At 42.6% G+C, this 23,277-nt stretch overlaps 1 protein-coding gene across 2 annotated transcripts in view; it reads left to right on the forward strand.

Moving 5' to 3' along the window:
* Positions 1–23,277, forward strand: part of SCFD2 (sec1 family domain containing 2) — a 252,196-nt gene that overhangs the window by 199,440 nt on the left and 29,479 nt on the right. Inside the window, exon 6 of one of the 2 annotated variants that reach the window (XM_084856757.1) lies at positions 21,576–21,721. The exons of the other annotated variant lie outside the window; for it this stretch is intronic. Within the exon in view, the coding sequence (XP_084712883.1) occupies positions 21,576–21,721 (146 nt within the window). The remainder of the gene's footprint in view (positions 1–21,575; positions 21,722–23,277) is intronic. 2 annotated transcript variants of the gene reach the window in all.

The following is a 23,277-nucleotide window of genomic DNA, read 5'->3' on the forward strand; positions in this document are numbered from 1 at the left end:
TTGTAGGTCAGAACATCTGGAGAGCCACAAGTTGCCCACTCCTGCTCTATAGGAATAAGGAAGGGATTCTCAGGGATCAGGATCCCAGGTAGATGAGGCAACCAGCTATGCAGCTCAGTATCAATTTATTATCTGTACTCTTGACAAAACAGGCTGTCTTGACCAGGAACAACAGCAGTGTCCAGCTTTTGTGGTATAGAAAGGTGCTCCATTTTTCAGGAGCTAAGCCACAATTGAAGTATGACTTTACATAATGGAGTCTGGATATAGTTAATTACAATTGTACACAAAAGACAATGCCTTGTTTACCATTACATCTCTGTCTGAATCTTGTAGCTTGCTATTCAGAAGGTTCTCCTTCACTGAACATTCAGGTTTCCACACATAAACTGAAACTGAAGTTAACTTGGCTTAGCTCAGCTTGAATCTCAAATGGATAGATATGCATATGCAGGGATGTGCCTTACTTGGATTCACTAATTAAGTGGGCTTTAATGATTTCCTCCCAAGGCAAGCCATTCTCCAAGCGGGTGCTTCTGACTAATTAAAGCAAATTGGGGTGGAGGAGCCATCGCTTCAGACTTTAGGATCCAGCTGCATATGCCTTCCAAGAGTTCAAGAGTTGGGAGTTGAATGAAACGGAGAAACTCAAGTCAATGTACCTAGCAGGCATCCCTTGCAGGCTGATATATGATTTCTCTCCAGATACAGATATCCCTCTTAAGGATAGTTTGTGTTTGCTGTACACAAAACGGAAAGCAGTTGGACTCATGTGATTCTAGAACTACTCACCATGAATGTGTGTCCTCACTAGGTGCGAGTACAATACATGTGTAAAAAGGATTTTTTAACCTCAGCAGTAGTGTGTCCCAGCCCCGTTTAGTGTGGCTAATTAGGTTATATTGCTGAATCCTGTCCTATGTATGTGAAGTGCCTCCAAGGCACTTCTGCCCAGCAGCCTGCCAACAACTCTTAACTTGGCTTGTAAATGGATATTAAGCATGTATCTTATTTCCTTGGGGCACTCTAGCACACTACGCAGATTACAACAAAGAGTCTTGTGGCACTTTAAAGACTAAGTCATCAGTCTGTGGTTAGTCTTTAAGGTGCCACAAGACTTTGTGTTGTTTTTGCTGCAACAGACGAACACGGCTGCCCCTCTGGAAATTGTAGCAATGCAAATTAACTACTACTTGGTGCTATAAAGGCAATTGGAGAACTATCCACAGACCACCGACAGTTTCAGAAATGCACAGCAGAGGGCAGTGGAGTAGTGCTTGAATTTTAAAAACTGTTAATATTTTTTTTCAGGGGGAACTGATATGAGAGCTGAGACACTTCCATTGGTAACAGGCAGACGTTTTTTAAAGTTCCATTTATATCTTGCCTCTGTCTTGCTGTGTTGAATTCATTCTGCAGTGAATAAAACCCCAAGAATGTCATTATTTATATGGGAACTTGAGTTATATTTCTTGGATTTCTTTGGCATGGAAATAACCTATGTCTAAATTTAGACCTACACATGCCTGGAGGTCTCCTAATATCCCCTGTAGCCAACCATGTATAGTGAAACATCTGAAAAGGGTATCAGAGCAGATATCCGTACTTACACATCTTCAGCCCCAGGTTTAATATGAGCCTAGATTTTCAGAGCTGAGCCTCAGAATCTGGTCTGAATGCCATGATTTAGTCCTAGCACACCTGACAAATCAGTCTAAGCATACTTTGCATTCCAGACAGGGTCTTTATCATGCCATCACCCTGCATCATTCATGGAATTTTACAGGGGATCCAGACATTTCCATCCTCCACTCGTAACCCTCCCATGTTTTTCCACTGCTTCCGTCTTTTTTGTTACCGCAGAAAATCACTTAAGGAGGGAAAGATGGAATAGCTGCACAGTGCCTTCTGAGTGGTAGTGCTAGGAGCTCTCTGTTTGGAAGCACCCTTTGAGTCCTAGCAGCTCTTTACAAATTGGCCATTGTGTCAGCCCATGCTATTGTAGAAACATGAGAAATGTTCACACAGTTCCTGCAAGTACAGTCTGGTTATTTCTTCTAGTCCTTTGCAGATGAAACTAGGATATATGATCTGAAATGGATATAGCCCAGAACAGTTTTAGACCTTCTCCCTCTGGAAAGACAATAGTGCTTAATAATTATGTTCACTTGGGTTCTATCAATAAGAGAACTCTTTTTTTCCCACTAGAAGTACATATATTGGAAATTGGAGGCTTCTGTTCCTTGTGCATGGAGGAGAGACCATACCATACCTGTCAAATAGAGGCAGTCTTTTTTTTGTGACATGATTCTCTTTTGTAAGAACTTGTTACAAAAACACAAGTCACTTCTTTTAAGGAAAAGCAGCTTCAGTGGATTATTTTTAAAAGGCAAAGCACAGCATAGGTTTGGAACTCATGGGGGAAAGTAGCAGTGGTAATATAGGCATTAATTCTGGAAAAACTGGAGAAAAGACACAGTCCAGAAAGAAACTGAATGGTGAACCAAGTAGCCACATGTCTCCCTTAAATTTTCTGAGAGGCTTCCCTTAACCTTATTTTCCTATATTAAAGGGGGTTGCTTATTTGTATACAATAATTTCATGGTAGAGGCAATTGTGTCTGCACAATCCACATTTGGTAGCTGTTTTCCTCAAGCTTCAGAGAACCTTCAAATAGGTCTTCAGGAAGCTCTGGCGTGGGCTGGTCCATGAAGTCACGAAGAGTCGGAAGCAACTGACTGAATAAACAACAACAACCAGGGTGAGAGATGGGAGGGAGTGTTAGGTGTACATTCCAGGTGAGAGATGGGATGTTGGGCTTGACTGTGTTTTATTTATTCTGCTGAATGTTGCTGAGTTTGACATCTTTTCTGAGACAAAGTCAGCATTAGGAGTATAGGGGAGGCAATAACATGGGGAGATATGGGGCTGGCAGAGCAAAAACTCAAAGGAGAAGGGAGGGCAGGTATTTTGCACCTATCCAGCTTTCTGGTTGCCCTGTCAGCCGAGGTACCTTGGGGAGCAGGCCAAGCCACCCACAGAATCTTTGCCTGCTCCTTTGCAATGCCAGGTCAGTCCGGAATAAGACCGAAACCATCCATGATTTAATCTTGGATGAAAAGGCCAACCTGATATGCATTATGGAGACTTGGCTGGGAAAGATAAGCGGGCCTGTATGGACACAGCTTCTCCTGGTTGGGTACTCCGTGGTAGAAGCAGACGGGGAGGCGGCGTAGCAGTGGTCCACAAAAATAACATCCCCCTGACCAGACTCACTGTGAAGGAACTGGCTCACATCGAGTGTGTATACCTCAGCCTTAGGACTAAGGACAGATTGGGGATTCTGTTAGTGTACCAGCCACCCCGCTACCTGAGTCCCTGAGCTCACAGAGCTGGTCTTGGATCTGGTCTTGGATCTGGTCTTGGAGTTGCCCAGGCTTTTAGGCCTGGGCAACTTCAACATCCCCCTCAGGTCCAGCTTGCCAGGTGCAGCACAGGAGTTCATGGCAACCCTGACAACCATGGGCCTGTCCCAGGTGGTCAAAAGGCCAACACATGAAGCTGGTCACACGCTTGATTTGATCTTCTGCTCCAATCAGGAGAATGATCCATGGGTGGAGGTTTTATCTGTCTCCACGTTGTCATGGATGGATCACTGTCTGGTCAAGGCTGGTATCACAGCTACTACCCACCTCCACAGGGATGGAGGATCAATTAAGTTGGTCCACCCTTGAAAGCTGATGGATCCATTGCGATTCCAAAATGTGTTGGGGGTGTTTCTTGGCTGGTGCTGCCGCTGACCCTGTCGAGTCCCTGGTCTCTGTGTGGAATGAAGATCTGACCAGAGTTAATAACATGGTCCATTCTAGACGTCCTCTCTTACCCACTTCGAAGCAAGCTCCTTGGTTTACAGACGAACTAAGGGAGCTGAAGTGGCAAGGTCGACAACAGAGAGCCAGTGTGGTGTAGTGGCTACAGTGTTGGACTGGGAGTCGGGAGATCCGGGTTCTAGTCCCCACTCGGCCATGGAAGCTCACTGGGTGACTTTGGGCCAGTCACAGACTCTCAGCCTAACCCACCCCACAGGGTTGTTGTTGTTGTGAGGATAAAATGGAGGAGGAGGAGGATTATGTATGCCACCTTGGGTTCCTTAAGGAGGAAAAAAGGTGGGATATAAATAGAATGAATGAATGAACAAACTAGAGCGCTGATGACGGAAAACTTGACTTGAATCCAACAAGATACATCATAGGGATCATTTGAAGACCTATGAGGTGGTGATACGTGCAGCGAAGAGAGCTTTCTACCCTACACGTATCGCGTCCACAAACGCATGCCCAGCTGAGCTGTTCAGGGTGATTAGGGAGCTGAGTCAGCCCCCGCCCCCGAATCCGATCTTAGAGCCTTCAGTAGCTCGCTGTGACACCTTTAATGAGTTTTTTGTGGATAAAATCTCTCAGATACGAGCCAACCTGGACACTGTCGTGGGGACAGAAATCAACAGTGGGGTGTCCAGCAACTCTGCTTGCATGATTAAACTCGATCAGTTTCAGCTTGTGAATCCTGAGGACATGGACAAGCTGCTTGGCTTGGTCAAGAAAAACAACTTGCCCTCTCAATCCCAGCCCATCCTGGCTTGTAGTCCAGAGAGGGGAGATGGCAAAGCAATTTTTGCTGAATATTATTAATGCCTCCCTAAGGGTAGGTAGTTTTCCATCATGTCTGAAAGAAGCAATTGTTAGACCACTTCTGAAGAAGCCTTCCCTTGACCCTCTAGAGTTCAATAATTATAGGCCAGTAAGTAATTTACCATTTTGGGGCAAGGTAATTGAGAAGATGGTGTCCATTCAACTCCAAGTAGTCTTGGATAAACCTGATTACCTGGACCCATTTCAGACTGGCTTCAGAGCAGGATACTGCCATGGTTGCCTTTGTGGATGACCTTCGCCTGGGAATCGATAGGGAGAGTGCATCCCTATTGATTCTTTTAGATCTCTCAGTGGCATTCGATACCATCGACCATGGTATCTTTCAGGATCTCCTGTGGGGGTTGGGGCACTGTTCTGCAGTGGTTCCGCTCCTTTCTCTCAGGACAGTTCCAGATGGCGTTGCTCAGGGATAGTTGTTCTTCGAAAAAAGAACTATTATGTGGAGTCCCTCAGGGCTCCATTCTATCCCCAATGCTGTTCAATACCTCCATGAACCTGCTGGGAGAGATCATCAGGAGGTTTGGGGCTGAGAGTTATCAGTATGCTGATGACCTCCAGATCTGTTTCTCCTTAACATCCTTATCCAAGGAAGGTATGACTCCTTTGAATGACTGCCTGAAGTCGGTAATGGATTGGATGAGGGAGAACAAGCTGAAGTTGAATCCAGGCAAGACAGAGCTGTTCATCATGAAGGGTCCTAATTCAGGTATTGAGGTATGTCAACCAGTTATGGATGGGGTTGCACTCCCCCTGAAAGAGCAAGTTTGTAGTTTAGGGATGCTTCTTGACCCAACCCTGCTCCTGGCACCCCAGGTGGAGGCAATGGTGAGAAGTGCCTGCTATCAACTTCAGCTGATACGCCAGCTACACCCATTCCTGGAACATGTGGACCTGGTAACAGTGGTGCACACGCTGATAACCTCTAGGCTTGATTTCTGTAATGTACTTGGGGCTGCCTGTATATTTAGTTTGGAAACTTCAACTGGTATGAAATATGGCAGCCAGGTTGGTCTCTGGGACATCCCGTGGTGACCATATTACACCAGTTTTGAAATCTTTACACTGGTTGCCAATTTGTTTCTGAGCAAAATACATGGTCTAGGTCCAAGATGCTTTAGGGAGTGCCTTCTCCCCTACATCCCAGTCCGCCACCTAGGGTCCTCTGAGGGCTGTCTGCTGCAGCTGCTTAATGTGAGATTGGCAGCCACACGCAAGAGGACCTTTTCCTTTGCTGCCTCTCAGTTGTGGAATAACCAGCCGGTTGAAATGCTCCTGCTCACCTCTTTGAAGGTTTTAAAGCAGGCATTAAAGACTCTGTTATTCCAGCAGACCTTCCCTTTTTAGAACAGTTGTTCCTTTGGCTGACTTTTGTATACTGTTTTTGAGCTGTGTAGGTTTAAGTTGTGTCATTTTATTGTCAGATTTTTTTAAAAAAAATGTTTTAGTTCAAAGTTGTTTTTAGGAATATGTTGTTTGTATATATTGTCAGTATGCTTTTATGTAAATGGTTTTTAAACTTTGTATACTATATTTTAATGTTTTAACTTTTATAAACTACCCAGAGAGCTTCAGCTACAGGGCGGTATATAAATGTAATAAATAAGAATAATAAGAATATAGCCTTCGTGGTTAGTACTTATCAAGATTCTAGCCATTTCTGGACCAGCTTCAGTTTCATATGAATTCAAGCTGAGATGCATTTCATGACATTGCATTCTTACATTTCACTGGATGAGGAAAGAATTAGAGTACAGCTCCTCCTTTTGGAGAACATCTTTTTAGTCCCAAAAGCCAAGTGAGAAAGAGGTTGGAAGAGATTGTTAGGACCTTTTGAAATGGGCAATGTCGGAAAGGTTGTTGAATTATTTATCTTCAGAGCCTTTTGTGATTTTATTTAAACCTCAAGGAGTCATAGCTAACAGGTCTTAAAACACCAGCAGAATACGTGGCCCAGCATTAAGAAAAGTAGTTCATTTATTTTCAATGAACTCTCAATCAACCTAGCACCACATTTAATGTATTTCTTGGAATTAAAGATTCCTAGAAATACTTCCAATGTTTTTCTGACAGCCTCTTTCAAAATGCTTTTGATTGTTTCACCTTAATTGGAGCATGTGGCTACAATTGCCTAGCAATAGAGTTATTACTGTTTCATGATTTATATGCATACTTAATTTTCCATGGCAGTGCTCAGTTTGTGGCATGTCTAAATTGTAATAATCACAGAAACCAAGTAAATCACAGATGCTCAAGAATATTTAATTTTCATGTGTTGAAAATTATGTGTTAGCATAATTTTTATATGCCAACAGCATAAGTGTTGTTTCTCTGGGTCAGACCAAGGTCCATTTTTTCCACCAGCCTTCTGTCTCCACTGCCAGCAGACCAGAAGCCTCTTCACAGCTTGTGTACAGAGTATGATTGTGCTAGCCCTATCTGGTTGTTTGCCCCCAGCATCTGGTAAAATTATTATACCTAAAAACTAGGCATTGCACAAAACACACCCCTTCCCAATTGGCTCACAGTCTAATTTAGACAAAGAACAAAATACAATAAAAATAAACTGGGGGAGGAGAAGATAAAAAAGTCTAGTTGAAGTATACGAGTTTTAGGGTGGGTAGATGTTTTCTAAAAGAAGGATTGAATTAATTGAATTGATAACAGGTTCCATTATTACAGAAATATAAAGGAAAATAGAGGGGGAAACACAGTCCTGAGAAGCAACAACCAGTTGGAAGACGGCAAAGACAAGACAAAAGAATAAGATAAGAGATGAAAGATAAGCAGTAGCTAGAGGATCCATACATTTGAAAGTAACAGAATCATGAGTTGAATGTGAAAAGGAAAAATTAATCAGTGGAGAGAAATCAAAAGCAGGGAAACATTATATTTGCATGCCCCCCAAAAAGAGACAGGTGGCAGAAAACAACACAGAAATAAGACACTTAGGGAGCAATCTGAAGGCTGCTAGTCAGCAGCTAGAAGGCCATGGGATACGTCGGTTTCCAGGAACTGACCTCCCCCCCACCCCCGCATTGCCTCGCAGGCAGCTCGGAACAGCCCCACGTGCCGCACTTGCAAGAGGATCACAGAGCGGCAAAAACAGGGCATTCTGGGGTGAGGAAAGCGGAAATGCCGGTATGACACATCCAGCGTGTCGTCCGGCAGCCACTTCCCCTGCTCTGCCTTCCCGCAGCTAGACAGCCAACATCAGCTGTCTAGCTGCAAATGCAAGGCAGCTGAAGCATGGAAGGAATAATCCCCTCTGTGCTTCTCCTGACCTGCATTGGATAGGCAGTTGCCTCTGAGTTCGGAGGCGGCCGCCTATCCCAGTAGGATTGCTCCCATAAGGTGGGAATATGAAGACCAATTAAAAGGGTATTAGAATTATCCAGTCAGGACAAGATAAGAGAATGAACTAAAAATATGAGAAGAATAAGGACAGAAAAATCATTTTAGCAATATCTAATTAATGAACATGACAGGTCTTACTTAATGACAATGTCTGGGATGAAAAAAGGAAAGGATTAAAAAGAATACCAAGAGCAATACCTTAAAAAAGAGAGATGATAACATCTACAATAGTCAAAGAAACAGAAGGATCATCAGAAGGATCTGTAGGAAAAATAAAGAATTCTGACTCAAAGATTTATCATGTCTCCTCTTAGGTTTTTACTTAACCTTTAAAAAAATCCAACTTTTAAAGCCTTTTTTTATAGAGAAGATCCTTTACCAACCCCCTTGATTATTGGAGAACACCATATTTAGCCATTCAAGACAGAATCTACCACCATAGGAAGATTTTTTTTTCTACCATCTGAAAAGAAAGTTGCATTTTAAGGTTCCATTACATCCAACCATTAAGTAATACTACACAATTTGCAGTTGACTTTTTTACCTAGTGTACCACCTGAAATTAATCTTTGGCTTTTCTAATATAAAAGCTGTCATGTTTCTCTTTCCTTACTCTCTGCCTGCCCAGGAACCTATGTGTTTCACCTAAGGCAAGAGACAGATATGAGTTACAGCTAGCCTTTATGTTTTCAGAGATGGGGGTCAGCCACTGCTTCTTTGTCCCAGAATGCTAGGTGTAATTGGATATCTGCACCACCTACCAGTGATTAATTGATTCAGTCTGCAATCTCCATCTGCAAACCTCATGGCTACAACATCTGGCCTAATTTTCTGTTTCTTCCATCACCCCTTGTTTTTTGTACCACTTAACGTGATGAAGAGTTCTGGAGAACTCAAAAGCTTGCATACTGTTTTGTGGCATTTTGGTTGGTTCTGATAAAGATATTGCCCAACTGTGAATTTTGGATTTTTTTCTCTCATGGATCAGTGTGACTATCTTTGATTTTATGTTGATTATTTTAATTACCCTTTCCTGTATTTTTCCCCACCTCTGATATCCTTTTTTGAGATAGTGTGACCAGAATTTTACAAAGTATTCCAATTGTTTCCATATTAGAGATCCATAAAGTGGCAAGGTGTGACATACCCCTACTTCTAATATAGATCCACAGTGCCCCCTAGAGCAGCTAGTCAGTTGGCATCCTGCTAGGCAGCCTGAATAGTTTTATCTAGCCTTATCTCACCTTTTGTCCTCCAAAATGCAAACCAAATCTTAATCCCCTTTCTTGAGTAGGCTGACTGGTTCCAACCACCTTGGGCTTTTGAGATGTAAGTTACAGTCATTAAGAAGGTGGGTCTAGCTACTAGGTATTTTCTGATTTGCTGGCTAGACCACTGACATCAGAATGGAGGCTATCGCGTTATTGGACAAACCAGCCATCAGTCTCTGCCAAGGGGCTGGTTTTTACCGAGCTGAGATCTGCATAAAAACAAAGACTCAGTCCTTCTAGAGCCTTCCTTATACCATCTAACTGGAAGCTGGATGTGCTGTCTCTCAGACCTTCCTCTCTGCAATTATCTCTGCATAAGTAGGTAATGTGACTACATAAGATTGACTTTTTGGAATTCTGTGTATGTGTGTGATTATTGCATTTACCCTTGTTTCTCTTTTTTTTCCCTCCAGTAACCTTAAAAAAAAAAAAAAACTTTTCTGTTTGGACATTTTGCTGTGTTGTTTTTTCACTGAATTCTTCCCCATGTGAAAGACTGCATGGTTGCAAAGCTGCCACTTGTGCTTTAATATTTTTAATATTGTATTTTGGCAAGTCCCATGTTCCTGGGCTTTGGGAAGAAAAGCCCAAAGCACTTTTCTTTTTCTTTTTTTCCTAGGCTTAGGCTGAAGGGAGGGGTCCTTGGCAATAAGGCTCAGAAACTCCTGAAGCAGCTGGACAGACTGGGGTGTTTCAGGAGGTTCATCCTGATTGATGGCAGCCTATCAGAAATTCTTTTTCTGGGGAACCCTTGTAAAGAAGGGTCCACCAGAAGGAAAAGTTATCCCCTTTCCTGGTCTTGTAACACAAAGTGATCCTTTTTTTCTTTTTATTTAGTTCCTTTCCTAATCACAATTGAATTTGCTTTTTCCTTCCACTATTGCAGCATATTATGTTTCTCACAAGGCACTTGTGGTGGGGATGACATACTTGGGAATCAGCTGATAATGTAATATATTGCAGATAAGCCTATCTGGAGGGACAAATATTGGGGAATCTTAATATACTTAGGGTGCTGGCTTGGGCATGCTGGCAGACGTAGGACTTCTTTCTGTCTAAACATGCATAGGATTGTGTCCTTAGGGTACATGCTGGCTGGGGAATGCTGGGAGTTGTAGGACTTTTTTCTGTCTAAACATGCATTGGATTGCGCCTTGAAGCTGCAGTCCTATACCCATTTACCTGAGACTAAGCCACATGAAATTCAGTGGGACTTACTTTTGAATAGGCATGTGGAAAACTGTACTGTAACTTCAGCATGAGGCCAATAGCAATTTTGGGGAGTGGTATCTAATTTGAATAAATTGCATGTAATTAAATTGTATAGCATTTTCATTAACTTAGCAAGTGCTATTGAAACCTCTATTCTTGGACCTTGTTTTTGGTTGTATCTTTGTTCCAGTTCTTTTCGAATTATTTCCAGCACTTAGGAAACACATACTTGGATCCATAACAGTGTTTTATAGGCAATAAAAACTTGGATTCTTGGGTTTCTGAAAAGAGGTTGTGGGCTACATAAATATTACTTGGAGCGCATGTCAGCTGTATCCTATATGTTGCTCACACCTGCTGTAGACAACTACAATGCAGCTTCTAGACAAGGAATAATATTTGTATGACTCAAGATGTCACGTTGTTCAACAAAGAGCCGGAGAGAGTGTTGTTCAACAGAGTGTATTTGAGAGAACAAGTTGCTTACATGGTATAGACTTTCCTCTGTCTCTTGCTTCTGAATTTGAAGAAAAGATAGATGAAAAGTTCTTTTATCTTCCTATTATTTACTATGCATTCCATTTTATACAGTTATTTGGACGTGCAGGAGCCACGTGTACAACTGCAATTATATTTGCAGTTGCTATGGTAGCTGTTCACATGGCTGAACAGGCAAGCCTATAAAAAGCACCTTTCCTGTTCAGCCATTCAAGTGACTGCAGTAGAAACTTTAGGCACCTCCCGCAGCATGTGTGATTGTCCCCTGCACATACACATGGCTTTGTAGTACTGCAGCTCATGTGATTACACAGCAGTATTAAAACGAGATATTTGACACAGTAGTATTAAAACACATGTTAAACCAGTGTGATGTGAACAACAGCAGTAGCTTGATGCTCAGTGAGTTAAGGACTTTAAAAGTATTTTTATTATAAAATTGACCAGATCTGGTATCGAATCATTCAGGCAGTAAACAACGAACCCCTTAATTCTATTTTAATTATTTTAAACTAAAGCAGTGTTTCTTCTGTTTTATTATTTACAATATATTTTCTTTATCACTCAGTAACAAGATTCTCTGAGCAGTTTTCAGTAAAAATTTATAATCATAAAAAGAAGTAAAATGTAAACTTGAAGTCATAAAGAGAATAAAACCAGCAACAGAAGATAGTGCTAGTGGAAAGAATTTTAAAAGCACTGAAGAAAACATTCTCCTCACCTTGATTGTAAGCACTTTCTGAATGCCTGAACGGGGCTTTTGTCATACACATATGTACTTCTACTATCCTTTAAATAATCCCAGGGCTAGAGTTAGTGTAGCTAGGGACTGTAACAGCTTTGTTTCTTCTATTTCTCTTCAATATGTTCTGTTTGTTAATCCTTGTTTTCCATTTTATTTTTTCCTGTGAATAAGTATGCCCCATTTTGAGTATTTACCGAATCCTGTGGCGTGATTTTAGAGATTCTTTCCTTGCAGATCTCCCTCACAATGACCTGTCCTCAACCGTGCCTGCTGTGTCTGGATTTATAAAGATCAAGGGTGTTCCCAGCTCAGCCAGGGGGATGCAGCAAACAGGGAGAGATGACAGTGACGCTACCTGAGCAAACCTTGAATATAGTTAGTTATTAATATTGGAGAACCTCCCAATTCCTAGGGAGGGGCTAAACATCACACAAGGCCAGGGTGGTCCTCCCATAAGGAAGAGTGAATCCCATCTGCAGAGCCCCTGTGAGCAATGTCACCACTGTACCAGTCCCAGTCCGCACTATATCTCATGCCACAGGAGGAGAGTGGCAAGCAAGCAGGGCTTGTTGGAGGAGCAGGCCCACCCCATAATCTCTCACTCTGAGCTGCCCACCTGATCTCTCACTTTGGGAGAGGGCACAGAACAAGAAATCAGGCAGGAAGGGTCTCTGGAAAGGCCATCTGCCCACCCAATCTCTTGCTTTGAGGACTTTCCTAAAGCAAGAGATTGGATGGATGGGCAGCCTATTGGGAGAGCTGGGTCAGCTGCACAAAGCAACTGATATGCCTCCCCAGAGAGGCTGCCCCCCCTCATCTCATTCAGAGGATGTTCCCAGAGTGAGTCTGAGTGGCCAGGTGGCTTCTCCAGAGAGCCCACCCATCCACCCGATCTTTCCCTCTGGGAGAGTCCCTTGAATAAGAGATCGGGCAGGCAGCCTCTCCAGAGAGATGCCCAGGCCCAAATGCCACAATTTAAGGTGTCCCTCAAAGCGAGGCATTGTGAGGTGGCTGTGGAGACTGCCCAATCTCTCATTCTGGGGCAAGAGGGGTTTGCTGGTGGTTTGCATCCTCCAGCCACAGGCGGCAGGACATCTTGCACTGCCACTGGATAGAGATAGACTCTGCCTCTATCCAGATAGAGTCACAGTTGGAGTATCTTTTATCTATTTAGGATGATATACAAGCCATCAAGGCCACTTCTGCCTCCAGTTACAATGCAGGATCCAAGAGCACCCTGAAACTGCATTTGATCTTTTAGAGCAGAGGTGGACAACATTTTTCACCCCAGAACCCACATTGTCTGGTTCCCCAAAGCAGTGGGCAGCACCAGAGCTAAAAATGGGTGGGGTAAAAGCCACATGCGCAACACATTTACACAGATCCATCCACGTACACCCTAGTCATATGCATCCATACATCTGTAAACTCCTCATTCACGCACACCATGCTACAGTCTCTTTCTCAGATGTACTCCCATCCATGCTCCCCCTCCATCCATCTGCACTCCCCCCATCTATCCGCACTCCCATCTTCCTCCCCTTCCTCAAATAAAATGGCCCCCCAAACAGTGCCCCTCTCAACAGATTCCCTCCCTAGCTAAAGTCATACATTAGAAGGCAAGCACCTACATGGGCTCCTTCACCCACTTTAGTGGATAGGGCACCTGTTCAAAGGGATGCATGAACAGATTTTCCTGCTCCAATGAAGTAAGGTGCTGCTGAAGGCCATCCCGCAACTGCTGCTGCTGGTCAATGTTAGGTTGGGCCTGGCTCAGCCGGTGCAGAGCTTTAGGAGGATTGCAACCTCATCCAGAAGATGAACTTGAAAACCACCCAGCTGGGCAGATGAGCCACCCACTGGCAGCATATCCATCTCGTTTGGACTGAGTCTGGGTTTTCTGGCCCTCATCCAGTCCATTACCTTACCTTCCCAGGCATTGATTCAGAACACTCACTGCCTCACCTGGATTTGATGAAAAGGAGGGATACAGCTGCCTTCTAGAATCAACCATCCAAGTAGGAGTGGAAGCACTGCAGTGCCCAGACACCCTATCCAGAAGGATACCATGGTCTATGGGACTGAACGTTGCTCAGAGATCCAGGAGAATTAACAGGGTTTCACTCCCTGTGTCTCTCAGCAGAGTGCAGCCCATAGGATGACCAAGACAGTTTCTGTTCCAAACCCAGGTGTGAAGCTTGATTGGAATGGATCTAGAACATTAGTTTCATCTTAGAGAGTTGGCCAGCAATCGCCTGCTTGAACACTGGCCTATAGTTGCTTACATCTTCTGAGTCCAGGTTAGGTTTCTTCAGGAGAGGTCTAATTACCACTTCTAAAGAAGCTGGTGCTACACCTTCTCTCAAGGTGAAGTTTACAGCCTCCTGGTTAGAGTGAAAGTGAGCATGATTTCTTTTAAAACAACTTTTTCAGCTTAGTTATCCAAAGCAAAAATAGCTTGAGAGAATCATTGGGTCTCTAAATGTTCTCATAAACTGTAATCCAGGGTTGTTATGGAAAGACCAGAAGTGTTCTGGCTTTGTTTTCAAAGTCTGGCTCAAACTAGCTGCAGGCTGCTGCTGCTGCTGCTGAACGGTTTTGTCAAGTGCCTTTTTTTTGTCATGACAAATGATTCAGTGGATTGCAAAGGTACTAGGCAGCCTGAATGTTTTACAGTCAGTTAATGAAAATGTGTTGAGTGTTAGAAACAAGCAGGCACTATAAATGACAATGTTTTCACCCAAAGAATGCTATTTTAACATTTCCACTTCCTCTCAAGTAGTAAATGTATAGGCATAGGGGAAAAAAAAAAAAGATGGACTGGAAAGTAAAGGAGGGAGAGGTTGCTGGTTCTTTAACTTTTTTGTTTTTAATGGTGTGCTATTTAGGGTTGTGCTCTGTAGTTGGGAGGATCTCCAAGACCCTGCATTCTGTCTGCCAATTAAAAGTGGGGTGGAACTGTAGGCTTAGAGAGAGGCCACATTTAAATAAACAAAAGTACAGCAGATTCCATGATACACAGAAAGTGGGCGGGGGGTATACGAGGAGGTCACACACACACACACACACTCGAGAATCCTATCGGGCCTTGGCTATGAAGGTACCGAAACAATGTCTGGTAAATTTTTGAGGCTTTGAGAGAAGGTTTGGAAAGTGATAGGATCGGGGAGTATGTTAATTGCTTATTTTAAAGGATGACTTGTAGCTTGCATCATATCATGCACAGTAAAGGCAGTGGGCCTTATTGAATCACCTTTGGAAGGAAGATGAGAAAGATTGGATACAAAACATCTGGGAGATGCCTTATGACTAGGAAATCTTGTCAATCCAGTGGTGGTTGCTCTTGTTTATCTTTAAGATCTCTCCCAACTATACAACTTTATGTAGAGTTCAGAGAAGTAAGTTCTACACTCATGAGTAAGTTCCACTGTGTTTGATTCTCTAGGAGGGCGCAGAGCCTTCTGTTGGGCTTGCAACCTGGCTTGGATCTCATGAAGTGCTTTTTGTATGAACCAGCACCTCCCTGTTCCTCCCATAATTTGTGCAGTCATAGCAGGCCATGTTTGAATTTCCGGTATCATCCTAACCACAGTGTCCAAACCTCCCTGCCATATGGAGGCACTGGTTCTTATAACTGGTGTTAAACATTTCCTAAATATTAATGAATAACAAACTCCTGCAGCTACTTCCATCAAGAGACCCAAGTACAGAAAACCACTTAATTCTAATTTGTCATTTAATCCATGAGGATGCATGGTGTTCAATGATAGCAATATGCCAAGGTATGTCCTGTTATAGCTATATGTTATACCTATTCTGTTATAACCTGGGTTGTTCTCCATGATGTGCGAGCCTGGGTTTTTGAGGGAGAAACAACCCAGAGATATAACCCAAGAACAAACCATGGGTTTATAGCTCTAAGTTGTTTCTCCTTCAAAAATCCAGAGTTCCAGGTTCACATGTCATGGAGAACTTTCCAGGGATGGGTTGTCCCTGAGTTGTTTAGTGCAGCAGTCCCCAACCTTTTTGGCACCAGGGACTGGTCTCATGGAAGACAATTTTTCCATGGACCTGGGAGGGGGGGGATGGTTTCGCTGGCAGACTTCCAGTTGCTGAGACTCAAATGGCATCCGTGTAGCGGACGCCATTTGCATCCCTATTCTTTGCAGTAATAGGCTACGTAAAGATTTACATAGCCTAATACTTGAAGAACAGAGACGCAAATGGCATCCACTATGCGGATGCCATTTGCATCCCAGTGGCCAGAAGTCCGCCAGTGGCCGGAGCCAGCCGGCAGCTCTGCGGACTTGCCGCAGAGCAGAGCCAGCCGGGGCCGGTGAGGATTCCGGGGGGGGGGGGATCGCCTCCCCCCCCCCCGCGGACCCAAGGTAAGGGGGTTTCGCACACCCCTACTGCGGCCCAGTTCCTAACAGGCCACGGACCGGTACCGGTCCACCGCCTGGGGGTTGGGGACCCCTGGTTTAGTGCATTGGAAGTGGGCAAGCAGTTGGGAGCCAGCATGCTTGCTCACTCCCACGCACTGCCAAACAACCCATGGTTAACAAACTGTGGATTGTTTCATCAAGTGAACTGTGTCATTGTCTTCAACTTAACTTTTGGTGATTCTTGTTTTTCAAACTAGGAGTAAATCACATTAATGCATGATTAAATACATCACATGATAAACTATGTACAAGTATATGTAGAATAATTCATGTCATCTTGTGGATATTACATTTCTTCTTGGCAGCAGGAGCACAGGTGATGTGAAACTGATGTTACTGGATGTTTAGCTATCCTGGAAAATACCAGAATAGTCTTAATAGGTGCCTGATCTTTATTTTTTTGCGGAGCACAAAACAATGATGATTCCTAAATGCCCCAAGCGAGTATTGGTATTTTGGGACAAAGGGTGGAACTCTAAATTCCAGATCACTCTAGAATCCTGTTCACAGTCCCAATTCTTCAATACATTTATCAACTGAACAGGCTTTGTTACATGCGATATCACTTCACTTGGGTATATCCTCTGCTGTTGCAAAATAAGGCCAAGCGGGCATCTGAACCACAGTTCTCTTTCAAGTATGAAATTTCCTCACTGGTAATTTATTTCTTAAGTTTACTCTTCTTTAAATTAGAGGTCCTGTTTCTAGACTACTATAAATATTTTCCTCCATTATTAAATATGAATCATACGATGGAGGCAGCGGGGGAAGGCTGACCCATGGAAGGGCCTGGATCCCTCTTCTTCCCAGTTCCTCTTTATGTTCTGCTGTGATGCTTCCATTGTGGTAGGGAGAAGGGCTAGGACATGAAAGGGTTTGGGGTAGAAAGATGAGGATCCCCATCCCACAGCTCTTCCTCCTAGATGCCATCTCTATGAGCAATCATGTATGCACTGTTGTATCAGTGGATTGGCCTGAGTGGTTCCTCACCCTGGTCCAACGTGAGCTCTATATTGCTTCTACCACAGCCTTTGAGTCATAGGAAGACTCTGGTTGCCTATATTGGTTGGGGTGGCTGAATTGGGCTGGTCTTTGGGGTGTGAGAAAGAGATTCACCCCATACCAGGCCAGCATAACTGAGCTTTCTTTGCACCAGCAGCAATAGCTTGAGGGTTGCCTCTCCCACAGAGAGTGAGACTTCAGTTCAATATTTTGCACATCTCCGTGTTCCTTTCCTATGCTTACTATTATGATTTCTGTTGCCTAACCCCTGCCACTCTTTCCAATCTTCATAGACTTCTCTCTTAAAATTCTTCTACTTAATGGCCAAAAATAAGACAGAAATCTTTGAAAACCTGAATCTTAGATGTAGAATGCATTGTGCATAGTATGCACAGGCAAAGTATGTTTTACATAACCTGTAAAACTGAAAGTTTTACATAACCTTGTGAAATAACTGCAGAATTTGTGTTAGCCTGCCTTGGCACAGAATTTGATTTAGCCTGTGTTCCACATTTTACCTTTCTGCCTCTTGTGGAATTCTTTTTAAAAAATTGATACTTCTCAATAAGCTAACATTTTTATATAGGTAGATAACTGTTGTTTTGATTATAGCAGTCAATATGAAGTTCATGACTGTTGTCTCATAAATAATTGAATGCAATAACATCTAGAAAGTCTGCAATGGCAACTTTTAATCACGGGAGTGATATTTTCAAATGCTTCCAAATCATAAAATGTGAGCTGTTCCTAAGACACCAGCATCAAAGCTCAAAGTGCGATGAATCCTGGATCAAGAACTGGGAGCCTAAGTTGCAACCTTTTTATCCACTGTTATCACCTGTACCTTCTTAGAATCAGATTCTGAAGGAAGAACGGAACCTCCAATTTTGAAAGACTTGCCTTTCTGCTATATCTCCCACAATACTTCACTTAGAAGCAGACTGATACTGAAACTATTTCTTGCTTGAAAAACCCAGTGATGTGGGTTTTCTGGAAAAATTTGGATTGAAAAAAATTCTAATGCAAATCACACTAAATTTGCCTAGGGTTATCTGCATTGGAAAATTTTCTGCTTGCATCCGAAAATCGCCAGAGAGTAATCTAATTTAGCATGTTTGCTAAATACAATAAAATAAACAACAAAGCTAAAGAAGTACCCCATGTTTTGTTTTTGTCCCAATACACCACAAATATTTAACCTGAACTATCTGCAGGGGAAAAATTCAAGCACACTTGATTTAGGTGCTATATCATGTAGACATTTGGGAGGGAATACTCGCAAAAAATTAAAGGCAATAATACTTCCCTTACATTGTTTAAATATAAGAAAGAAACAAAGGTGCTGTAAACTGTTGACACACTAATTCAGACTTCCCCAGCCTAGTACCTTCCACACATGTTGGACTACAACTCCCAGCATCATTCAGTCAGCATGTCTGTCCTGGGATCCTGGGAGTTGTACTTCAACACATCTGGAGGGTACCAGGAACGCTGTATCAATTTTAGCAACTCAAAGAACTGTGCATGATATGCTGACAATCATTCATCTATTTCAACAGAGTTCAGCTCTCTTCCACTATGGTTGTTGGGGCACCTTTAGTTTTCCTGTCACTGATTATTCCATTTCTTACGAAACAGAAATAAAGTACTGATAAATGTTCCACCCCACATCACTGAGTCCTCCACACATTGGGTGGAATCCAATGGGATGCTTACGCCTCCACCAAATCCCTTACCCCCACCAATTCCTGCCTGCAAGTGGGACCCACTGCGCGTGGAAGAAAGATTTAGTGCTTCTGAGGCAACTGGAAATGAGCAAAAATACTCATTTCTGGAACAGGGCAGGGCAGTGGAGCTCACATAAGGGAGCTTCGCAGACCTGCCTCAATCAAGAAATGAGCATTTCCGCTCATTTTAGGGCTTCCCCTGGGAAGCGCTAAATTGCTGTTGTGCAAGTGGAGGGTCCCGCTTGTGCAACAGAATTGGCAGGACTCACCGCTTGCACAATAGAATCAGTGGGGCGCAAGAGAATATGAAGAGGCATAAGCGCCCCATTGGTTTCTGCCCACTTACTCTTAAATGGTTAAAAAAATTAAAGAAAAATTATTATTACATTAAGTCATAGAAGTAACCCAAGATGTAGTCAAACTACTATCCAGCCTAGTGTTTCTTAGCTCAGATGTATTGGTAATGTGATTTGTAGTACATATGGACCCTTCCCTTAAATATAATTCTTGGGGCTACATCATAGCTTTTAGTATAACATACAGACAAAACACATGCTATTTTCACAAGCTTTGTGACTACTCAAAAAGAACAATGCTCCATGTGAAATAGGAGCACATTAATAAATTCTAAGATGGCATCATAATTCATCAAAAATGAGCCCTTAACATAAAAGAAAACCAAAGCGCACCAAAGCCAAAGTTAATATCAGAAAATCTTTTTTAAAAGATGAACATTTCCCTCAGAGCATGGGCAACAATATGATTTGAAGTACACACTGCACTCAGGGTGACATTCAATCAAACATTTTTAGCAGAGGTGTTTATTTGCATTTATGTTATGAATCATATGAATCTTCACCCTAATAAGAGTCCAGGCAGCTCTGCAAAGGTGCTTTTTAGAGAATCTACAATGAAGAGTGTGTGTGTGTGTGTGTGTGTGTGTGTGTGTGAGACACACACCAGACCTTGTTGCTCCAGTCCAACCAGCCAGTCACCTCTCCTGGCTGACCGGTGGGCTGCTTCCATCTTTGTAACCTTCCAAGGCGGATCTCTCCCACCCCAAGAACTTCCTCTCACCCTGTGAGCACCTATCTTTACTCAAGACATGACATCTTCCTCATGTAAACAACTGACCACTCATGCAATACTAGCATATTGTGGGGAAAGCTCAATTCAAAACCTTCTCCCCAACATAAGCTGCAGGGAGATTTTCGCCGGGGCAGGGGATGTAGAGATGTGGCACTCTTTTGAGCGTAGCCTCTGGAGTTACATTCAAACAGCAACAATTTAATGTCTTAGAATAGCTCTGAATCACTTTTAAAAGTTTGTCCTTTATTAATAGCAGGCATATATTTGTAATGGTTCAATCTCAGCAGTTGTGTCATCCATATTTCACTGAGATCCAGTTCATTCTTGCTTGGAATGAATCTTTAGTAATGATCATTTTTAAACATTAGAAATGTAACTTGACAAGTGTTTTATACAGTGACCCCAAACACTGTAATTTGGGAAGGGGGATAGGGGAGTAATGTAGTTGATAACCTTACACCTTGATGTAAGCAAATCTATAAACTTGCTACAGAATGTTCATTCTTAGCAGAGAATAACATCAGAATTGTCATAATAGTATAATCCTTGAAATGTTACCTTTTCAAAATTGTATGCAGAGTGAAACAACTTTCAACTAATTTCTTTGGGAATGCAAATCCTTTCTGCATTGTTGCTACCCAAAGATTAAAGTTACGTTTTAAAGTATGAGTAATTATCATTCTGATTTTGCCCTTATCCAAATTTTGCAATGCAGTGATCAGCTCAAAATCCATATAAAAATGTGGGAAAAAATACTTTTAGGAGTGCGTACTTTGAGAGAAAATGCATTTAGCAATGTGTATTCTGTGAGAAAATACATTCAAAAATACATATTTAAATATGTGTTTAAATATACATTTTGTGCAGGGTTTTTTTTTAATTACACATAAAAGCAGAAACAGGATGGAATGGACTTATGAATGAAGACATGCAAAACTGACACAGACTGTAAACAGACTGATCTGTCTTACCCAAACTAGTACTCATTTGAGAGAGAGAGAGAGAGAGAGAGAGAGAGAGACAACCAACCTGGAATAAAAAAAAGAGACTTAAAAGGACATTTGTTGACAGACACACATTTAAGTTCCGTATTTACATTTTTCTGTCTCTTTATAACAACTCGCTCTGGTTATTTCTGATAACTTAACAAGCTTTCACACTGGAAAGCTAAGATGGTGACTCTTATTTTAACATTTTCTAGGCAAGGTGAGGAAACTGGTATTGCCGTTTTCACTGTCTCAAACATAGACCATGGTTTAACAGTACTTGTCTTAATATAGGACTTCAAAATTGGAGCTTGGCTTTCTTCTTAAACTTAGGAGATTTGCCAGACCACCATCTGGAGGACAGAGAAGACCTCAAAAATATATAAGTTGGCCATGCTTGCCCTAAGTTATCAAACAGTTTTCCTCCAGCTCATCTTCCCTTTATTCTTTTCTTTTTTCTTTTTTTTTCCTTTTTTTTACCAAAACAAATTAAAGTATTTGGCTTTACCCAGAAAATGTGTTTCTGTGTTGTTTCAGGCTGTGAGTGTTCCCTTGATGTGACATTTCAGAAGGCCATGGTTGCAGTGAATGAGATCTTTAAGGCCCTCAGGGACATTACAAGAGCTCGGACACACATGAAACAATTTAATTCTATACATATCCCAGGAAGCCATACTCAACAGGCAAGTTGATACATATTTTTCTAATCAGTGTTACTGTATGTTGCTCTAGCACAGCCAAAACTACGTTTAGCCAAACGTGACTGCTTTTATGGGTGTTCTAATGCAGAATATATTCTACTTGTCTGTAAGTGGGCTTATAGAGTAAGCCTTGTTTCCAGATGCTCTTCATAGTAATTGCTTTATCTGAAGTATTTCTGTTGAATGATGGCAGCTATAAGGTTGCCATCCACGTAGCATTGCTTCTAGACAAGCCCCACATAGACTGCTGGAAGGGTATGGACTGTATGCATAAAGGCCATCTACGAGCCAGTAATGCAGCACTCAAGAAGACAAGTCATTGGTCTAATCCACCAGAGCAATTCCTTAAGCCTGTGTAGTTCAGCACTTGGTATTCAACAGTGGCCGGCCAACCAGCCATCCCTGGGAAGTCCACAAACAGGCTTTGATGAAGACAGCATTCCCATTTGCCTTACATCTGGTATACTGCCAGTGAATGTGGATCTTCCTTCTTATTTATTGTCAGGAGTAGCCATTAATTTCCTAACTTTTTAAAAACACATCTATGCTAGTGATTGTAGGAGAGACAGTGAGGGGAATGGTGGAGGGGGGGCTCATTGTGGGTGTTAGGTCTCTGCAGCTGGAATCTCCAGGAATAACAATGGTAGGGAGGCTGGCTCATTGGACCGAGGCCTCAACTATAAAGTTCTAAGCCCAGGATCCAGGATACTCTGGTTAAGATCCACCCCTTTAAGCCAGCCTTCCTTACTAGGACTTGCCTTCTTATTATATCCAACACCTTATGGGTTTTGAGGCTCGCCAAGAGGTAGGAAGGGCCAGATGTCTATATCCTGTTATACATTGAACCATCTTCTTCCACCTACAGGAAGATGCAGAAATGGGAAGAAGCTGGGGTCAGATTCAGTTGGGGACCCATCAAGAAGGGGAACATATCGTTTCTAGAACCTCTCCCATGGGGAGGGACAATTGGCAAAATTTCAGTGTCCTAATGTTGCCTTCCTGGGACTCCTAAGACTATATGGGAATGGTGAAATACCTTACTTTTACTAAAGTCCCTTATCTAAATGTCTCCAGAAAGAAGAAAGGGCAATACTCCCTGCTGTAATTGTTCCCAGTTTCTCAGACTGAGTGAATTACCATCATCGGTGTGTGAAGTATCCAGGTTGTTTGAATCACAATATTTGCCACACCCAGTCAGGATGGGCCCTACCATGAAGCTCAGTGGGCCCCTTGTCACAGGCAGTGGATTAGGAGGGGTGGTGAAACAAGCTCCACTGTCACCTATCCAAGTTCCTGCTACTGCCTGCTTTAGAGCCGAGCTTTAGACAGATTACCTATCCCAGGATGCCATATCCAACCAGCAAGTTAATATGTGTTTCTCTAATCAATGTTACCATATGTTGCTCCAGCACATAGCCAAAACTACTGTGTCAGCAGTAAGTGGGCATCATTTTAAATCCCCCAAATGCACACAAGATGTGTTGTCAGTATTTTTAGACACTTTGTCAGCATATTCACATTTCTCAGCACTTAATGTC

Source organism: Heloderma suspectum, chromosome 5 (assembly GCF_057233095.1).
Source record: "Heloderma suspectum isolate Gila_16-S chromosome 5, 16-S_ref, whole genome shotgun sequence".
NCBI classification, from domain to species: Eukaryota; Metazoa; Chordata; class Lepidosauria; order Squamata; family Helodermatidae; genus Heloderma; species Heloderma suspectum.